This window comes from Salvia miltiorrhiza, chromosome 2, assembly GCF_028751815.1.
Source record: "Salvia miltiorrhiza cultivar Shanhuang (shh) chromosome 2, IMPLAD_Smil_shh, whole genome shotgun sequence".
Classification (NCBI taxonomy): domain Eukaryota; kingdom Viridiplantae; phylum Streptophyta; class Magnoliopsida; order Lamiales; family Lamiaceae; genus Salvia; species Salvia miltiorrhiza.
Window position 1 is genome coordinate 7,168,737 of NC_080388.1, and position 15,206 is coordinate 7,183,942.

Consider the following 15,206-nt stretch of genomic DNA (forward strand, 5'->3'; position numbering starts at 1 on the left):
GCATAAGAAGTGCCTGAATGTTCTGGAGGTGAACAGGTCTTTATCTTCTCAACTTTCTAATGTTATCAAAGAACGAGATGAACTGAAATTGCTGGTGGATGAACTTCAATGTGATGCTAATATTCAACACCAAACCATGGATCTCAAAGTGAAGGAGTTGGAACATTTTCAAAAACTGGTAAAGATGATGAATACAGGGACTGAGAAGCTTGATGAAATCCTGGAGACAGGGCAAAACTTAACAAGGTAGGTATTGGATTCCAAAAGAATCAATGGGTTTCCAAGGATCAAATTCAAATGAATCAACATGGTTATCCTCCTGCAAATGATTTGGAGCATCAATTTACACAGAGAGCTGGGAAAGAGATTGAGCATATTGTTCCAGTCTCACATCATAATCTAACTCTTCGTAGAAATTCAATGGCAAAGTTTGTTCCAATTTGTCACTATTGCCAAAGGTGCGGCCATATCAGACCGAGGTGCCGATTTCTCATTGCTGCCAGAAAAACTAACTCTCGAGAATTTTGGAAATCAAACTTCAAGAATCACATAAGTTATGTGGTACATACATCTCTTTGGTCAAGCTCTTACAATAAATGGTATTTTGACAGTGGTTGTTCCAAACATATGACGGGAAATAAAGAGTTTCTGACCGATATTCACAATGTCATGGATGAGGGTGTTACTTTTGGAGATGGTGTTCAAGCCAAAGTAATAGGTACTGGAACTCTTAATGTACCTGGTCTTCCTTCGTTAAAAAATGTTATGCTTGTTGATGGGCTGAAAGCAAATCTCATTAGCATCAGTCAATTATGTGATGACAAGATGGGTGTATCGTTTGACAAGGAACAATGTATTGTTACCAGTGGAGACACCAAGTTCATTACCGGCAAACGTTCCAGTGATAATTACTATGTAGTGGTTCCTGATGTTACTTGTCTTCATGCACAGAACTCTCAAATTGAAACTTGGCATCAACGTCTAGGCTACACTAGCTATCGCAACATGAAGAAACTTATGAAGATACAAGCTGTTCGTGGGCTGCCTAGTTTGAAGGTTGACACCAAGGAAATATGTGGATCATGTCAAATTGGAAAACAAGCACATTCCAGTCATAAGAAGGTAACTCGTATAACTACTTCTCAAGTTTTGGAATTGATTCATATGGATTTGATGGGACCAATGCAGATTGAGAGTGTGGGCAAAAAACGTTATATATTAGTTTGTGTTGACGATTTTTCTCGTTATACATGGGTGGAATTTTTGAGGGACAAATCTGAAACGTTTGATAAATTTCGCAAGTTGAGTCTTATTCTGGAGAAAGAAAAAGGATTACCTATCAAACGTATTCGCATTGATCATGGCTGTGAATTCGAAAACTCCGATTTTGATGCTTTTTGTGTTGACAAAGGAATTGTTCATGGGTATTCTGCTCCTGCTACATTCTTAATGACAGAGAGCAAAAACGGAAATTGAATGATCGAAGTTTAGAGGGTATTTTTCTTGGCTACTCAAAATCTGGTCATGGATTTCGTGTTTTTAATAAAGCTACTCAGACTGTTCAAGAATCTACAAATGTTGTCTTCAATGAAACTGATAGATCTATCACTGGAGAAGAAGACTCTGATTCTCCAGTAACAAGAACGGTAACTGAGACAGTCTCAGAGAAGTCAAAGACCATTCCTGATACCGACAGTCAATCAGAATCAATAAGTTCAAATTCAAATGAAGATGTTCAACCGATAAAAAATACTCATGCCAGTAAACATCACTCTTCATCTGACATCATCGGTGATCTTAATGACAGTAGGAAAATTGATTTTCAAAGACTTGTTGCCAATCTAGCGCACTTGTGTTATTTGTCTCAAGTTGAACCCAAGAGTGTGAAAGAAGCTTTGGAGATCGATAGCTGGATTGAGGTTATGCAAGACAAGCTTCTTCAATTCAAAAGCTGCTATGTATGGTATCTTGTTCCTAAACCTGATTTTGCTAACATCATTGGTACTAAGTGGATATTCAGGAACAAGTTTGACATAGAAGGATTTATTAGTAGAAACAAGGCTCGGCTTGTGGCTCAAGGATACTCCAAGTTGGAGGGTGTTGATTTTGATGAAACTTTTGCACCAGTCACTCGCCTTGAAGCAGTCCGTCCTCTTTTTGCTCTGGCATGTGCTTTGAATTTTAAACTCTATCAAATGGATGTCAAGAGTGCCTTCTTGAATGGTGATCTCAAAGAGGAAGTCTATGTCAAACAACCGAAAGGATTCGAAGATCCCAAATATCCGAATCATGTTTACAGACTTCGAAAAGCCTTATACGGATTGAAGTAAACGCCTCGTGCCTGGTACGAAACCTTGTCTGTTTTCCTGCTCTCCAAAGGTTACAAACGAGGTAGCTCTGACAAAACTCTGTTCCTCAAATATGATGGTAGTGATTTCATCATCATTCAAATTTACGTTGATGATATTGTGTTCGGCTCTAGATCTAATGCCTTGGTTCAAGATTTTGTCAAGCTGATGACTATATATGAGTTTATTTGATGAATTAAAATTCGTTCTTAGCCTTCAAGTGGTTCAAACAGAGGATGGTATCTTTATCAGTCAGTCCAAGTATGCTGAAAACTTGATCAAAAAATTCGAATTAGAAAATTCCAAGCCTAGAAGAACCCCTCTTAGTACCAGTGTGAAAATTTCTAAGGATGAGGAAGGGAAGAATGTCGATCCATCCTTGTATCGCAGCATGATAGGCAGCCTGCTCTACCTCACTGCAAGTAGGCCTGATATCAGTTACAGTGTTGGAGTATGTGCTCGTTATCAGTCTTGCCCCAAAGAGAGTCATCTTGTTGCTGTTAAGAACATCCTTAAATACGTAAAAGGTACCAGCAAACTTGGCCTTTGGTTTTCTAAAGATAGTACCTCTGCTCTTGTCGGATATACTGATGCGGATTGGGCTGGGAGTCCGGATGACAGAAAAAGTACCTCAGGAGGGTGTTTCTATGTGGAGAATAATCTTGTTTCTTGGCATAGTAAGAAGCAAAATTGCGTGTCACTATCATCCACTGAAGCCGAGTATATTGCAGCAGGAAGTGCATGCACTCAACTAATATGGATGAGCCAAATGTTAGCTGACTATGGCATCCCACCGAGTCCATATACTTTATACTGTGACAATAAGAGTGCCATTGATATTACCAAAAATCCGGTTTTGCACTCACGCACCAAGCATATCGCCATACGACATCACTTTATCCTTGATGTGGTTGAAGCCAAAATTCTTAATCTGGAGCACATGTCAACTGATAAGCAAATCGCAGACATTTTAACTAAGCCATTGGATAGGGACAGATTTGAGAGACTAAGAGGAGAACTTGGTTTGTGTCTCTTATGACTAACCGTTCTCAGCTTTAGGGGACAGTTGTTCGTCTGCTCTATTGCTTCCTGGTTTTATTGCACAGTTGTTCAAATTACTGAAAGTCCAAAGTGTTGTGTTCTTCATTCTGCTATTGTTCCAGATATCATTTCCGTGACCATATCTAATACCAGCTATTCTATTTGTGGTATTTATATTTATTGGACTTTCTACAAAGGAGGAGATGATTTGATTTTTTGTTCTGGGCTGCATTTTATAATTCATTGGTGGACCTCTTATTTTGTGCACACGGGCCATTATTATATAAAAAAGGGCCGACTTTATTTATTCACGAGACACGGCCCATTCCTTATTATGAAGCCCAATTGGTTTTCTTATGCTGACCAAATTGAAGACCATTCTAGAAGGAGTCTTCTCATATTCTCTACGGAGTTACGCGCCAATCTTTTCAGTTTCTTCATCACAAAACAGATCAAGTACTTGCTCTTCCCCATTTTCTCTCTTTCCATCGAAGAGACACTCAAAACCATGGCTTCTGACACCAATGAGTCTCCCTCTCACTGTCGCTCTGCTCCGATTGTTGAGGATGACAATTCATCTTCATCACGTAACACCAGTAAAGAGCCTCGTATCGGCGCACCTCTTGCCATTGAACATATGCGTCGGGTAGTGGCCGAGAGAGAAGCAGCCCTCAAACCTTGTTCTATCTCTAACACTTCCAAGGAATCAGGTTTTCCAGATGTTGCTGAATCTACTATTCTGGATGATCCTAGATCCGTTGATGTGGCTAAGCAAAAAACCCTAAAGGTTTCGAAGAAAAGAGACTCCTCTGTCAAGCCAAGTTCTTCGAAGAAAGCCAAAACCCTCGCTTCCACCGGTGGTGTTGCTTCTCGCACGTGAGGGAGTCAATCCTCTGCTCCTATTCAGGCAGCTCAAGCTTGTCAGTCTGCCAAAGCTAAAGGGAAGTCAAAGAGACTCACTGCCGTACAAAAGGGAAAGCAAAAGGTTCCTACTCCTGATTCTCCTTCTGAGATTGATTCTAATTTTTGATCTGCTTTACATAAAAAATTGTGGAGTTTTTTCTGTGTGAAAGATGTGATAGAGGAGTGTCCTGTGGATCCTGTTGATGTTGAAGATACTGACATTATGTCCATTCTTACTGAGTCTCATCTTCTTGAAACTGTCAGTCACTCTAGACCTTTTGTCACACAAATTGTGCGTGAATTCTACTGTAATTTATCCAAAAGCATGTTTCTTGAGCACTCTCCAGATTACCTTAAGGGCTATGTGCGAGGCCAAGTTATTGAATTCTCTCCTGCTCGAATCAATCAATTGGTCAAAAGAGATGACTCTTCATATCCTGAACCTGATGTTAGTTTGCAAGATATAATGGATGAGGTGACCAAGAAAGGTGACTATCATTGGCCAAGAAAAGGTAATCTGCCTGCTTCCACCTTATCTCTCAAGTACTCAATGTTTCATAAAATTGCTCTTTGCAACTGGCTCCCCAAAAATCATAAAGGAAGTTTGAACAAACCACTGGCAATGCTTTTGTACAAGATTGGATAGCAGATTCCTTTTAACTTCGGGGCTGTGGTGTTTAATCATGTGAAGAAGCATGCAGAATCTCACAAGTTGGCTTCCTATCTGTATTACCCTGGTTTAATCTTTGCTCTAATTCAGAGTCAAGTCAATGTGATTCGGCCGACTGACAATTATGCGCCCTCAATGCCCAAGCTTGTCTTCAATGCTAAGCTTTTTGATGACACCGTTCATGTTCAAGACACAAATGGTTATGATCTTGATAGTCCTGGTCCTTCTGCTCCAACTAAAGCCACTGCTAATGATACTGGTATTCCTCTGCATATGGAGCAGAGAATTCAGATGCTGAAATAATGGAAGCCATGGGAGCGATGCTTGTCTCCATTATTAGTCAGCTGCAGCATCGCAAGTCTGTGATCGATAGAGCTATTGCTGTCTTACGTGCTCAACCTTCTACTACTGACATGAAAGGAAAGCAATCTGCACCTAAGGATCAGGAAGAGTGACTGCCCCCATCTTCATCAGAATCGGCTGCTTCATCAGCAACACCTTCATCAGCAGAACCATCTTCATCTTCACTCTCCGAGGTAGTGACAGGAATGCCTTCTTGGTTGGCTGCATCATCTCCAACATCTTCATCAATTAGCTTAGGAATCAAAGGAGTAGCTGCAGATTGCTTTTCTTTCATGTCAGTAGTAGAAGGTTGAGCACGTAAGACAGCAATAGCTCTATCGATCACAGACTTGCGATGCTGCAGCTGACTAATAATGGAGACAAGCATCGCTCCCATGGCTTCCCATTGTTTCAGCATCTAAAAAGGGGGAGAGTTGTGTGTTTTGGAAGCTCTTTATTTTGTTGGAAGCCCTTTGTACTAGACTTCTCTTTTGGTTGTGTTTAGCTCTAACTCAACTTAGCTCGTTTTGATCCCCTTGTTTGTAATGCTGGTCTTCTGCTGCTGTGCTGTTCTGATTAAGGGGGACTGTTAAAGTAAAGGGGAGCTAATTTATATATATATTGCTATTCGTTCATGTGTTGAAGCAATATTTTTTGTTTTATCTATATAAATGACAAAGGGGGAGAATGTTAGAGTTTGCTACTCTATTCTAATTGTCATTTATATAGTTTTGGCCTTTGATACCAGAAGAGCTACCAAATGTACTACCTATCCTGCTGCCGAATTTTCTTGGAAATTCTTTTGAAGATATGCTCATATCTTGAAGATTTTGTTTCCATTTTTGAGTCCTTTTCGGAGAAGATTTTTGGGCATGTTTTGGTTTGCTTTACAAGTCTTTTGAAGAGGAGTCCTCATCATTAAAGGAAACTTTGATATCTCTCATATAAATATCAAAGGTTTCCTGGAGCTAGGGTTTTTGGTGATTTTCGTGCATTCTATTCAGCAGTCTTTGGGAGCAGCATCTTGAGCGAAAGAACATTGTTGGTTAGCGTTTATGTTCTTGTTCTTTTTACCTTGCTTTTGCGATTGTTGCTAGCAAGGTATTTTCAATAATCTCCTTTGTGAGTTGAAGTTTGTAGTTGTGTGGGATTAAGTGTGATCGTCGGGGTTCATACTTAGGAAGTTAGTTTTATCTAGCTTTCAACGATTTCTAGTATAGATATTTTGGGAAATTATAGAGGCATCGAAGATCGAGTCTTGTATGAGTCCTGCTGTAATTTAATCTCATATAGTGAATCGTTTTCCCCGGGTAAGGCCCCCCAGACGTAGGTGTTCTATCACCGAACTGGGTTACCATCTCGTGTGTTCGTGCTTGTTTTTATACTTGCTTGCTACTGCATTTGGTACTACTCTTGGTATTAACTTCAGTTACTGCAAGTTGTTTATGTGCATTAAGGCAGACTAGTATTTCAATCACTATCTTCAAATCTTTAAGGGAAGAACATGAGTAGAGGAACTGCGGCACCTCAAATTTGTAGCCTATATAATATATCAATACTTCGGCGTTTTCTCAATCGCGAAGTTCATCCACGAAGCAATATCACTATCACTAGGATAAGGGCTGCTTAAGCTTAGGATCGGATTCGGCTAAATCAAACTGAATTTCAAAATCTCGATCGCTCTCCAAGAATTCAGCACCCCATTAACGAAGTTTCGAAATCTATCAGAATCAGTTACCAGGTTATGATCATTGAAATCGAGACAAGGGAATGTGGTGCAGAGGTATTGAAATGGACTTAGCTGTAGATTGGAAGGAGAATTTCATTGAGAGAAAATTGTAAAGAATCAGATTACAAATGAATGGATAGCTTTCTATTTATACGACCATAGAAGCTTCAAGAAGGAAACAGTTATAACTAACTCTTAACTAACTTGAAGCTGACTAACTAACTAATGGAACAGTAGCTAGCTGCACTCATGCACTTGTGATGCTGTGGAATTTTCTTAGTTGCACTCATTTTTAATATGAATTAAATAAGAGGTTATTCAAACGCTTGGACAGAATTGTTGTCCGAACAACATCTGCAATCGGCAAAAACCTAAAAAATATCGAAAATTAAACAGTCGGGCAACTCATTGAGTCGATCGCAGCTCATCTTTCCTTTTTCTTCATCCACAAAATCTGAAGCTAAAAAGCACAATCAATTATCCACAAATTGAAATTAAAAAAAAAAAAAAACAATCATCGAAGATGATGGGAGAAAAATTACCTCAAAACATTTATCAGATTATGAGTTGCAGCAGCCTGAAACGCTTAACTCATTTGGGGGAATGATCAAACACCACAAAGGCAAATCGTTGGTTTGTAATTGTTGCCCTTATAAATAATGTTTTGTCCAGTTTTTTTTTTAATTATTTGATTAAATTTAATCAATTACAAAATAAGTATCTTACTTCTTATTCTATATAAAAACATAAAGAATGTAATTAAATAAGAAATAAAGTTAAAATTGTAAATAAAAATTTTGTTGCCTAATGAATAGGTAAACGGAAATTATTATGATAGAAAACCGTCTACTTTTTCTTTCAGTTGATAAACGGCCGAAAATTTAGAGCTTAATCAATTGGGGTCGATTATTAAATGCCAACACAGCTTCCCAATCAGCCAATGAAAATGGAATAGAACGTAAATATGCAACAAAAATGATGTGGACAGCATATTGGATCTCTTGTTTTGTTTAGTTAAGTAATCAAATAGTAATTCTCAAAAAAAAAAAAAAAAAAAGTAGTTATTAAATAGATAACTAGTCATACTGAAAACACAACTTACCATTCGACATTTCATCAAACAGTTTTGGGAAATGACAAGGGACGGCCGTCTGGAAATTAATTAAATTTATTTCCTCTAATAATACTTTATTAAATTAATCTTAGTATACGGCCGTCTGGAAATTAATTAAATACGGCCGTGATTCTTCCTTTAATAATACTTTATTAAATTAATCTTAGTGTACGTCTGTATGTCTTCAATCAAAGGTGGTAAAGACAAACAATTGTGACTTACTTGCACAGACTCGTCAAATGACTTAATTTAAAATTGACACAAAAAATGTGGCTTTATTTGATTTAGTTTCATTATGCAATTGTCTTGACTTCTAAATATAGTCTATGTCGCTTTTGCCTCCAAAAATGACTCATTTTGCAGTGGGGCTTGACTTGGAAAAAATGATTTTAGCTTTGAATAAATGGGGCTTCTTGTTTGCGCACATAATTACAGTTAATTAGCACTCTGCATTCACAATATGGAGAGAGTTTCTCTAATTTTCCTACATTCTCTACTCATGTTGTTTTCTTGGCTTACCCTTGCTACGACTGATCAAATCAAAAGTGATGAATCTTCACTTCTTGCCCTCAAATCCCGCATCACTTCAGATCCCGACAATTATTTGAAAAATAATTGGACCATCGGAACCTCCATTTGCACATGGATAGGAGTTACGTGTGATTCACGTGATAGTAGGGTGACTGCTTTAGATCTCTCATATATGGGACTCGAAGGCAGCATCCCACCAGAAATCGGAAATCTTTCTTTTCTTGTTTCTCTAGATTTGAGTTTGAACTCTCTTTGCGGCCCCCTACCAAAGGACATCTGCAGGCACAACAACCTTCAAAGACTCGAAGCACTTTACCTCTTCTCCAACAAATTGGAGGGTGAGATACCATTGAGTTTGGGTGAATGTCCACAGCTTGAGTTTATTAACTTGTCATACAACAACTTTGGTGGACATGTGCCATCACAAATTGGGAACATCACACAACTTAAGGCATTAGACCTTAGTTGGAACAATCAAAGAGGTATGATCTTATCTATATACTGAGAATTTAACTATGTTCAATCCTACTTTTTCGTTTCTACGTGGATATCATGAAACGGAGAAAATGATCCAATAAGAATGGCTATCTTTTATGAGAAATGAAAATAATTAATAAATAAAATCCATGAATAGATCAATGTACGTACCACATGAATTGCCATATTCAATAATGTGGTGAAATCCATGAATAGATGATGTATCCCTCTTATATAATGTAATATCACATTATTATTATACAAGAATCTCACTCCAAAAACAATTTTAAATAAGTTTGAACCCTTCAAAATTCACCTAGTTTACTTATAACAATATGAAACTTGACTTTGATGAACTCATAATTCTGCAGGTACTATTCCAAAAGAGATCGGAAATCTTCATAATTTACGATACATGAAGTTGGAATCTAACCAACTTATTGGATCAATTCCGAGAGAAGTGGGGAACATGACAGCTCTTTTCGAATTACAGCTCCGTAATAATAGTTTAAGTGGTATGATTTATTATTCACCTAGCCACAAGTTTAGTTACTCAAGCTAGCTCGTGAGTTAATTTCTTTTTTTTCTTATTTCATTTGATCTTGTTTTGGTTGGTTTCAGGGGTTATGTTTAGAAGGTTAAAAACTAATTAAAAAAAGCTTATTACAAGTCTTCAAATAACATATATTAATTTCTTGTTTGTTGTAAAACGCGCATTAACATAAATTAATGACTAATAACGTGTCTCAATTATTAAAACTGATTGGAAATGAAGAATGGCTAATTCCTATAATTTTTCGGAAAAAACAAGTAGGCTTATTTCTTTTTCAGTTAATTATGTAGTGAGCATAACCTAATAATATATGGCCATAGACAGATTTATAATCATGTATTAACAAAACTGATACTGCTAACAAATAGAAAATTACTACTAAAAACAAGTAGATTATTATCGCATATGCAATTTGAGCCCAGTATCTCTAGACTTAAAATTGCCTCACTACTAAAACCAAGTATCGAACTTAGAGAGTGTTTGGCTGAGCTTAATTATAAGCTCTTTAAAACAGCTTATAAGCTCCTTTAAAATGTTTGGTAAAATAAGCTCCTAAATAACTTATAAGCTATAAAAATAAGTTATAAGAGAATATAAGCTCCCCAAAAAATAAGTTCCTCTATTCCAACTTATTTTCTCATTATCTTATTACAACATTCATTTTACAAAACTAACTTAGCTATGATTTTTTATTTTCATTGTATATTATTATAATTTCATCTTTCTGCGATATTTTTTCTCTAGCAAAGATTTTCTCTCTTTCTAGCAAGACCTGAGGTCCTGGGTTCGAGTCCTCCGTTGTGTAGTTTATTTACTTATGTAATTTATCATAAAAAACAAAAAACAAAAAACAAAAGTGAAGCACCAGATTTATCCATTCACAATATGAATACAAACACATATATATTTATAGTTTTCTTTTACTATTCTTTATGCATATCTTTGGTTCCAAAAGTACACAACTAGATACACTTTTGGGTAAATATCATTTACCACCCTAGCACACGGACGTTTTAAATGTCTATGTCCATAAGTTTAATTGCAAATCCACCTACAACGTTTCCATAATTTTCATAATAATGTCCCGCCGACCGAATTTTGGCCCGACCTCCCTAGCTGGCTGAATTTACATAATCTGCGCATAGGTTTTTCGGCTTGCCTAATTGCAGCTTGGGCCAGAATCCGGACATCGAGACATTAATATGACAATTTTGAATACGTTACATGTGAATTTGGAAATAAGCTTACGTAAGGATACTAACATTAAGAGGTCCATAGGTTAGGGTGATAAGTTATATTTTCCCAACACGGTTCAATCTAAAAGTAGGGTTAAGTTATAGTGAGAAGGACTATTTCTGTGAGAAATAAGAATAACGAATAAGTCAATATTACGTAATGAATAAGTTGTTTGTAATGCACAAATAGCTTACTCAGTTAATATGGTGAAATTTTCGGCCCCCCAGGATTCGAACACAGGTATGAACGGCTATTCATGCATTACAAGAGGCTTATTTGCAAATTTATATTGACTTATTCGAAGCTTTATACTAACTTATTCGATATTTTCATTTTACATGATAAATTTGAAAAAATTTATATCAGTGATAGGATTTTAATATCTAATGTTTCAGATTCATTCTCATTTCTTACCACATTTGGCCATTCTCATTGGATCATTCCTCCTAAAATTAAACTAACTTTTTGTAATCAATTGGTTATTTGTAGGAGTGATTCCACAAGAGATTCATCATCTTCATAATTTACGAGAGTTGGACTTCAGTTCGAACAAGTTGTCAGGCACTTTGCCACCAAGCATTTTCAACATGTCTTCCTTGAAAATGATTGACTTATCAAGTAACACACTTAGCGGAGCATTGCCTTCAGAAATTGAGTACATGAATGAACTAGATATTTTGGAACTTGACAACAATGCTTTGATCGGTAACATTTCTAACTCTTGTAGAGTTTTAAAATCTATATTTGACCTTGTGCATATAGCATTTATTAGAATTAGCAAAAAAACTGTATCTTAAATGTACTATTTAAAAATAATGCAATATGTTCCTCTTAAATGTTATACAAACTGTATATTTCTTCTGCTCCATCTTTAGTTGGGCAAATGTCTAATGAAAATAACAAACAGATACTAGTTGATGTTGGTAAGATATTTCTATGTCTATGTGCATTTTTAGATATAAAGAAATTTTGTCTCTATTTGAAAGCACACCATTTCTTATATATCTACTTATCCTTTATATGAATATTTATTTTAATTCCAACAAAGTTATATGAGCATTATCAAATAAGTTTAGTAACTTGTCTTGAAGTTGGTAGGAATCATATATTTTGTTGTTATTTTATGCTATATATGCATAATATCTCCTCTTTTCAGGTCCAATACCATCTACTGTTGGAAACCTATCAAGTTTGTACCACTTAAATCTTGGTTCCAACAAATTTAATGGTGAGCTTTCATCCTCCATCCGCAACTTGACATATGCTTATATATATGTAGAGTACGAAAATAGTCAAATTTAGTAAGATATAAATATAAAGAAATTTTATCTTAATTTGAAGACACACCATTTCTTATATATCTATACTTATCTTTTATATGAATATCTACTATTATTCCAACACAGTTATATGAGCATATGAAATAAGATTGGTGACATCTCATCATACTCAATAATAATATATACCATATATATAGCTCAATCTCCTAACTGAATCATGCATTTTATTTAATAATGTTATCATCATATATACTTCACAGTGAAATTTAGCTTTGATGACTTCATTATTCCACAACTATTATTCCTAAAGAAATTGGCCTTTTTTTAATAATTTAGAGCACATGATTTGCATTCTAACAAACTTAACAAATCACTCCCAAGAGAAGTGGGGAGCATGACAGCTCTTGCTTACTTTAAGTATGTTGTCTTGAAGTAGGTAGAGTCATATATTGTGTTGTTTTTTTATGATATGTCTAATTTCTCCTCTTTTCAGGTCCAATACCATCTACCATTGGAAACCTATCAAATTTGGGCCACTTGTATCTCGATTCAAACAAATTAAATGGTGAGCTTTTATCCTCCATCAACAACTTGACATTCCTTGAAATACTTATGCTCTCTAGTACGTTGGAAATATCAATCGCACAAGGTTTTCGAAACTTAACAAAATGTTTGAAGATCTTTCATTTAACACAAACCAGTTTAGTGGTGTCATTCCATCAACATTTACCAAGGGTTGTAATCTTTGTCCATCAATTTAAGTGGTATTAATTTGCAAGACCATTACTTAAATTCTTGATCAATTGTTGAAGTGTTATAGTTGCATTTTTCACAAATTTACAAATGATTGTTCCATATAGCATTCATTGGGTCTAGTAAGAAATCAGAATTAGTATATTTAAAAATAATTCAAATACATTCCTCAAAAAAGTTAAGCAAGATGTTAAACTTTATGGATAACACTGTAAATGTATAGTTCAAAGAAATTTGATTCATATCCTTCTCTATCTTTCAAATAATATATTTGCAGCTCTCATACTAACTTTCAGGTCAAATACCATCTACCATTGGCAATCTACCATTGGATATTCTACATCTCTCTTCCAACAAATTAATCGGTGAGCTTCCATCCTCCATCTGTAACTTGACATCCCTTGATACGCTTCTTCTCTCAAATAACACTTTGGAAGGAATAATTCCACAATGCTTTGGAAATTTGAGCTCTTTGATCATCTTTCATCTGAATAAAAATCAGTTTCGTGGTCACATTCCATCAACATTTAGCAAGGGGTGTAGTCTTGTGTCCATCAATTTGAATGGTAATGAATTGCAAGGACAATTACCTAAATCCTTGATCAATTGCCAAAGTCTACAAGGCCTCGACATTGGAAATAACAGAATACAAGACGAATTTCCCTTTTGGATGGATTACCTTCCGTGGCTTCGAGTGTTGGTCTTAAGGTCTAACAAGTTTGATGGTAACATGTCACTTCCTTCACAAACCAAGATTCCATTTCCTAATTTGCAAGTTTTAGATATATCTCAGAATAGATTTGTGGGTTCTCTGCCTCAAAGATATTTCAAGAATTTCAAAGCAATGATAGAGGTAAATGAAACAAACTTGTCAAATGACGACACCTTTCGTTTATATGTGGAGATGAGGCTCACCTTGAAAGGTTTGGATCAATTATTAGAGAGATTGTTGTCAGCCTTTACAACAATTGACTTATCCTCCAACAGGTTTTCTGGGGGTATTCCAGATTCCATAGGAAATCTTAAGATTCTCAAATACTTTAATTTGTCCCACAATAACCTCATAGGAAATATACCTTCATCTCTTGGAAGTATGAGTGAACTTGAATCATTGGACTTGTCTATGAACAAGTTAGATGGAGCAATTCCAAGTGAATTGACAAGGTTGACATTTCTTTCGACGTTAAACCTTTCAATGAATAATCTTGTTGGACAAATACCACAATCAACTCAGTTTTCCACATTTGAGAATGATTCATATATGGGAAACCGGGGATTGTGTGGAGTTCCATTGACGAGAAAGTGCAAAGAGGAGAATGGGCAGTGGATGAAACCAGAAGAAGAAGAAGATGATGATGAGTATGGATTTATAGATGGATTTGGTTGGAGAAGTGTGGTGATGGGATATGGAAGTGGATTCATAGTTGGAATTGGAATCGGTTACATTATTATTAGAAAAGCAAGGCCAAGATGGTTAGTGGAATTCTTTTTTGGCGTTGGATATAACTATAAGATGAAGAAGAGACGCAGCAGAGCTACACCAACACGCCGCAGGAGAACTTAATTGAAGGCACGTCTGCTTGAGTTATGTTTTCGATTTATTTTTTCCTTTTTAGTGGCTACTTAGAGTGTTTGTGCTCGATTTCAACTTTAGAGTTTATGAAATGTGTTTGTAAGTTCGAATCTGTTAAGTTTTAATCTTACCTCGTTTAAGTAATTTTTTTTTTTGAGAATGTAATTTTTTTTAGATTTATTAAAACAGTTTTGTGATTTTATTTGGTATTTTTTAGATTGATTAAAAATGACGTCTTTTTAGTGACATAGAACACTTGGATTACTTTAAGCAAAAATGCTACATACGTGATTCTAGCTGCCAACTAGATCTTTCTGTTGGAGCAGAGTCTGTTAAGCCTATGAACTATTCGAAAAAAGTCCGCTTTTGGTTAAAGAGTTTCTCATGTAATCTTTTGTATGTGATTTACGAGAGAAGTGAGATTATAGAAGAAAGAGAGATAAGCTATGTGATAGAGTGTTTTGATCTCATTTGTTCTTGTAATTGTTTCCGCCATTGTTGTTTAGTGGATTAATTGCTTGCTCACCTCCTCTGGATGTAGGTCGTACACCGAACCACGTAAATCATGAGTCGTTTATATTCCGTTTCTTTTATTTTGTTTCTTCGGTGTGTTCTTGAGATTGGTGGTTTTGCTAAGAATTGATTAAGATCAAGAA

General features: G+C 35.9%; 2 protein-coding genes across 2 annotated transcripts; both read left to right on the forward strand.

Annotated features, from left to right (window-relative positions):
• The first annotated feature begins 8,557 nt into the window (after positions 1–8,557).
• LOC131012877 (receptor-like protein 35) lies at positions 8,558–10,342 on the forward strand. The gene is made up of 2 exons (XM_057940866.1): positions 8,558–9,160; positions 9,527–10,342. Exons 1-2 carry the CDS (start codon positions 8,608–8,610, stop codon positions 9,715–9,717), a joined length of 744 nt encoding a protein of 247 aa, XP_057796849.1. The 5' UTR covers positions 8,558–8,607; the 3' UTR covers positions 9,718–10,342.
• A 1,096-nt stretch (positions 10,343–11,438) lies between these two features.
• Positions 11,439–14,752, forward strand: LOC131012878 (receptor-like protein 43). Its single transcript, XM_057940867.1, has 4 exons — positions 11,439–11,649; positions 12,101–12,172; positions 12,718–12,789; positions 13,274–14,752. Exons 1-4 carry the CDS (start codon positions 11,532–11,534, stop codon positions 14,539–14,541), a joined length of 1,530 nt encoding a protein of 509 aa, XP_057796850.1. The 5' UTR covers positions 11,439–11,531; the 3' UTR covers positions 14,542–14,752.
• The last annotated feature ends 454 nt before the right edge of the window (positions 14,753–15,206 follow it).

Bases quoted from the DNA above. Each gene is read 5' to 3' on its own strand.
- LOC131012877 (XM_057940866.1), top strand. From the start codon at position 8,608: ATGGAGAGAGTTTCTCTAATTTTCCTACATTCTCTACTCATGTTGTTT. The intron at 9,161-9,526 runs GTATGATCTTAT...ATAATTCTGCAG, and splicing joins TAGTTGGAACAATCAAAGAG to GTACTATTCCAAAAGAGATC.
- LOC131012878 (XM_057940867.1), top strand. From the start codon at position 11,532: ATGTCTTCCTTGAAAATGATTGACTTATCAAGTAACACACTTAGCGGA. The intron at 11,650-12,100 runs GTAACATTTCTA...TCCTCTTTTCAG, and splicing joins TGACAACAATGCTTTGATCG to GTCCAATACCATCTACTGTT. The intron at 12,790-13,273 runs GTGAGCTTTTAT...ACTAACTTTCAG, and splicing joins CGATTCAAACAAATTAAATG to GTCAAATACCATCTACCATT.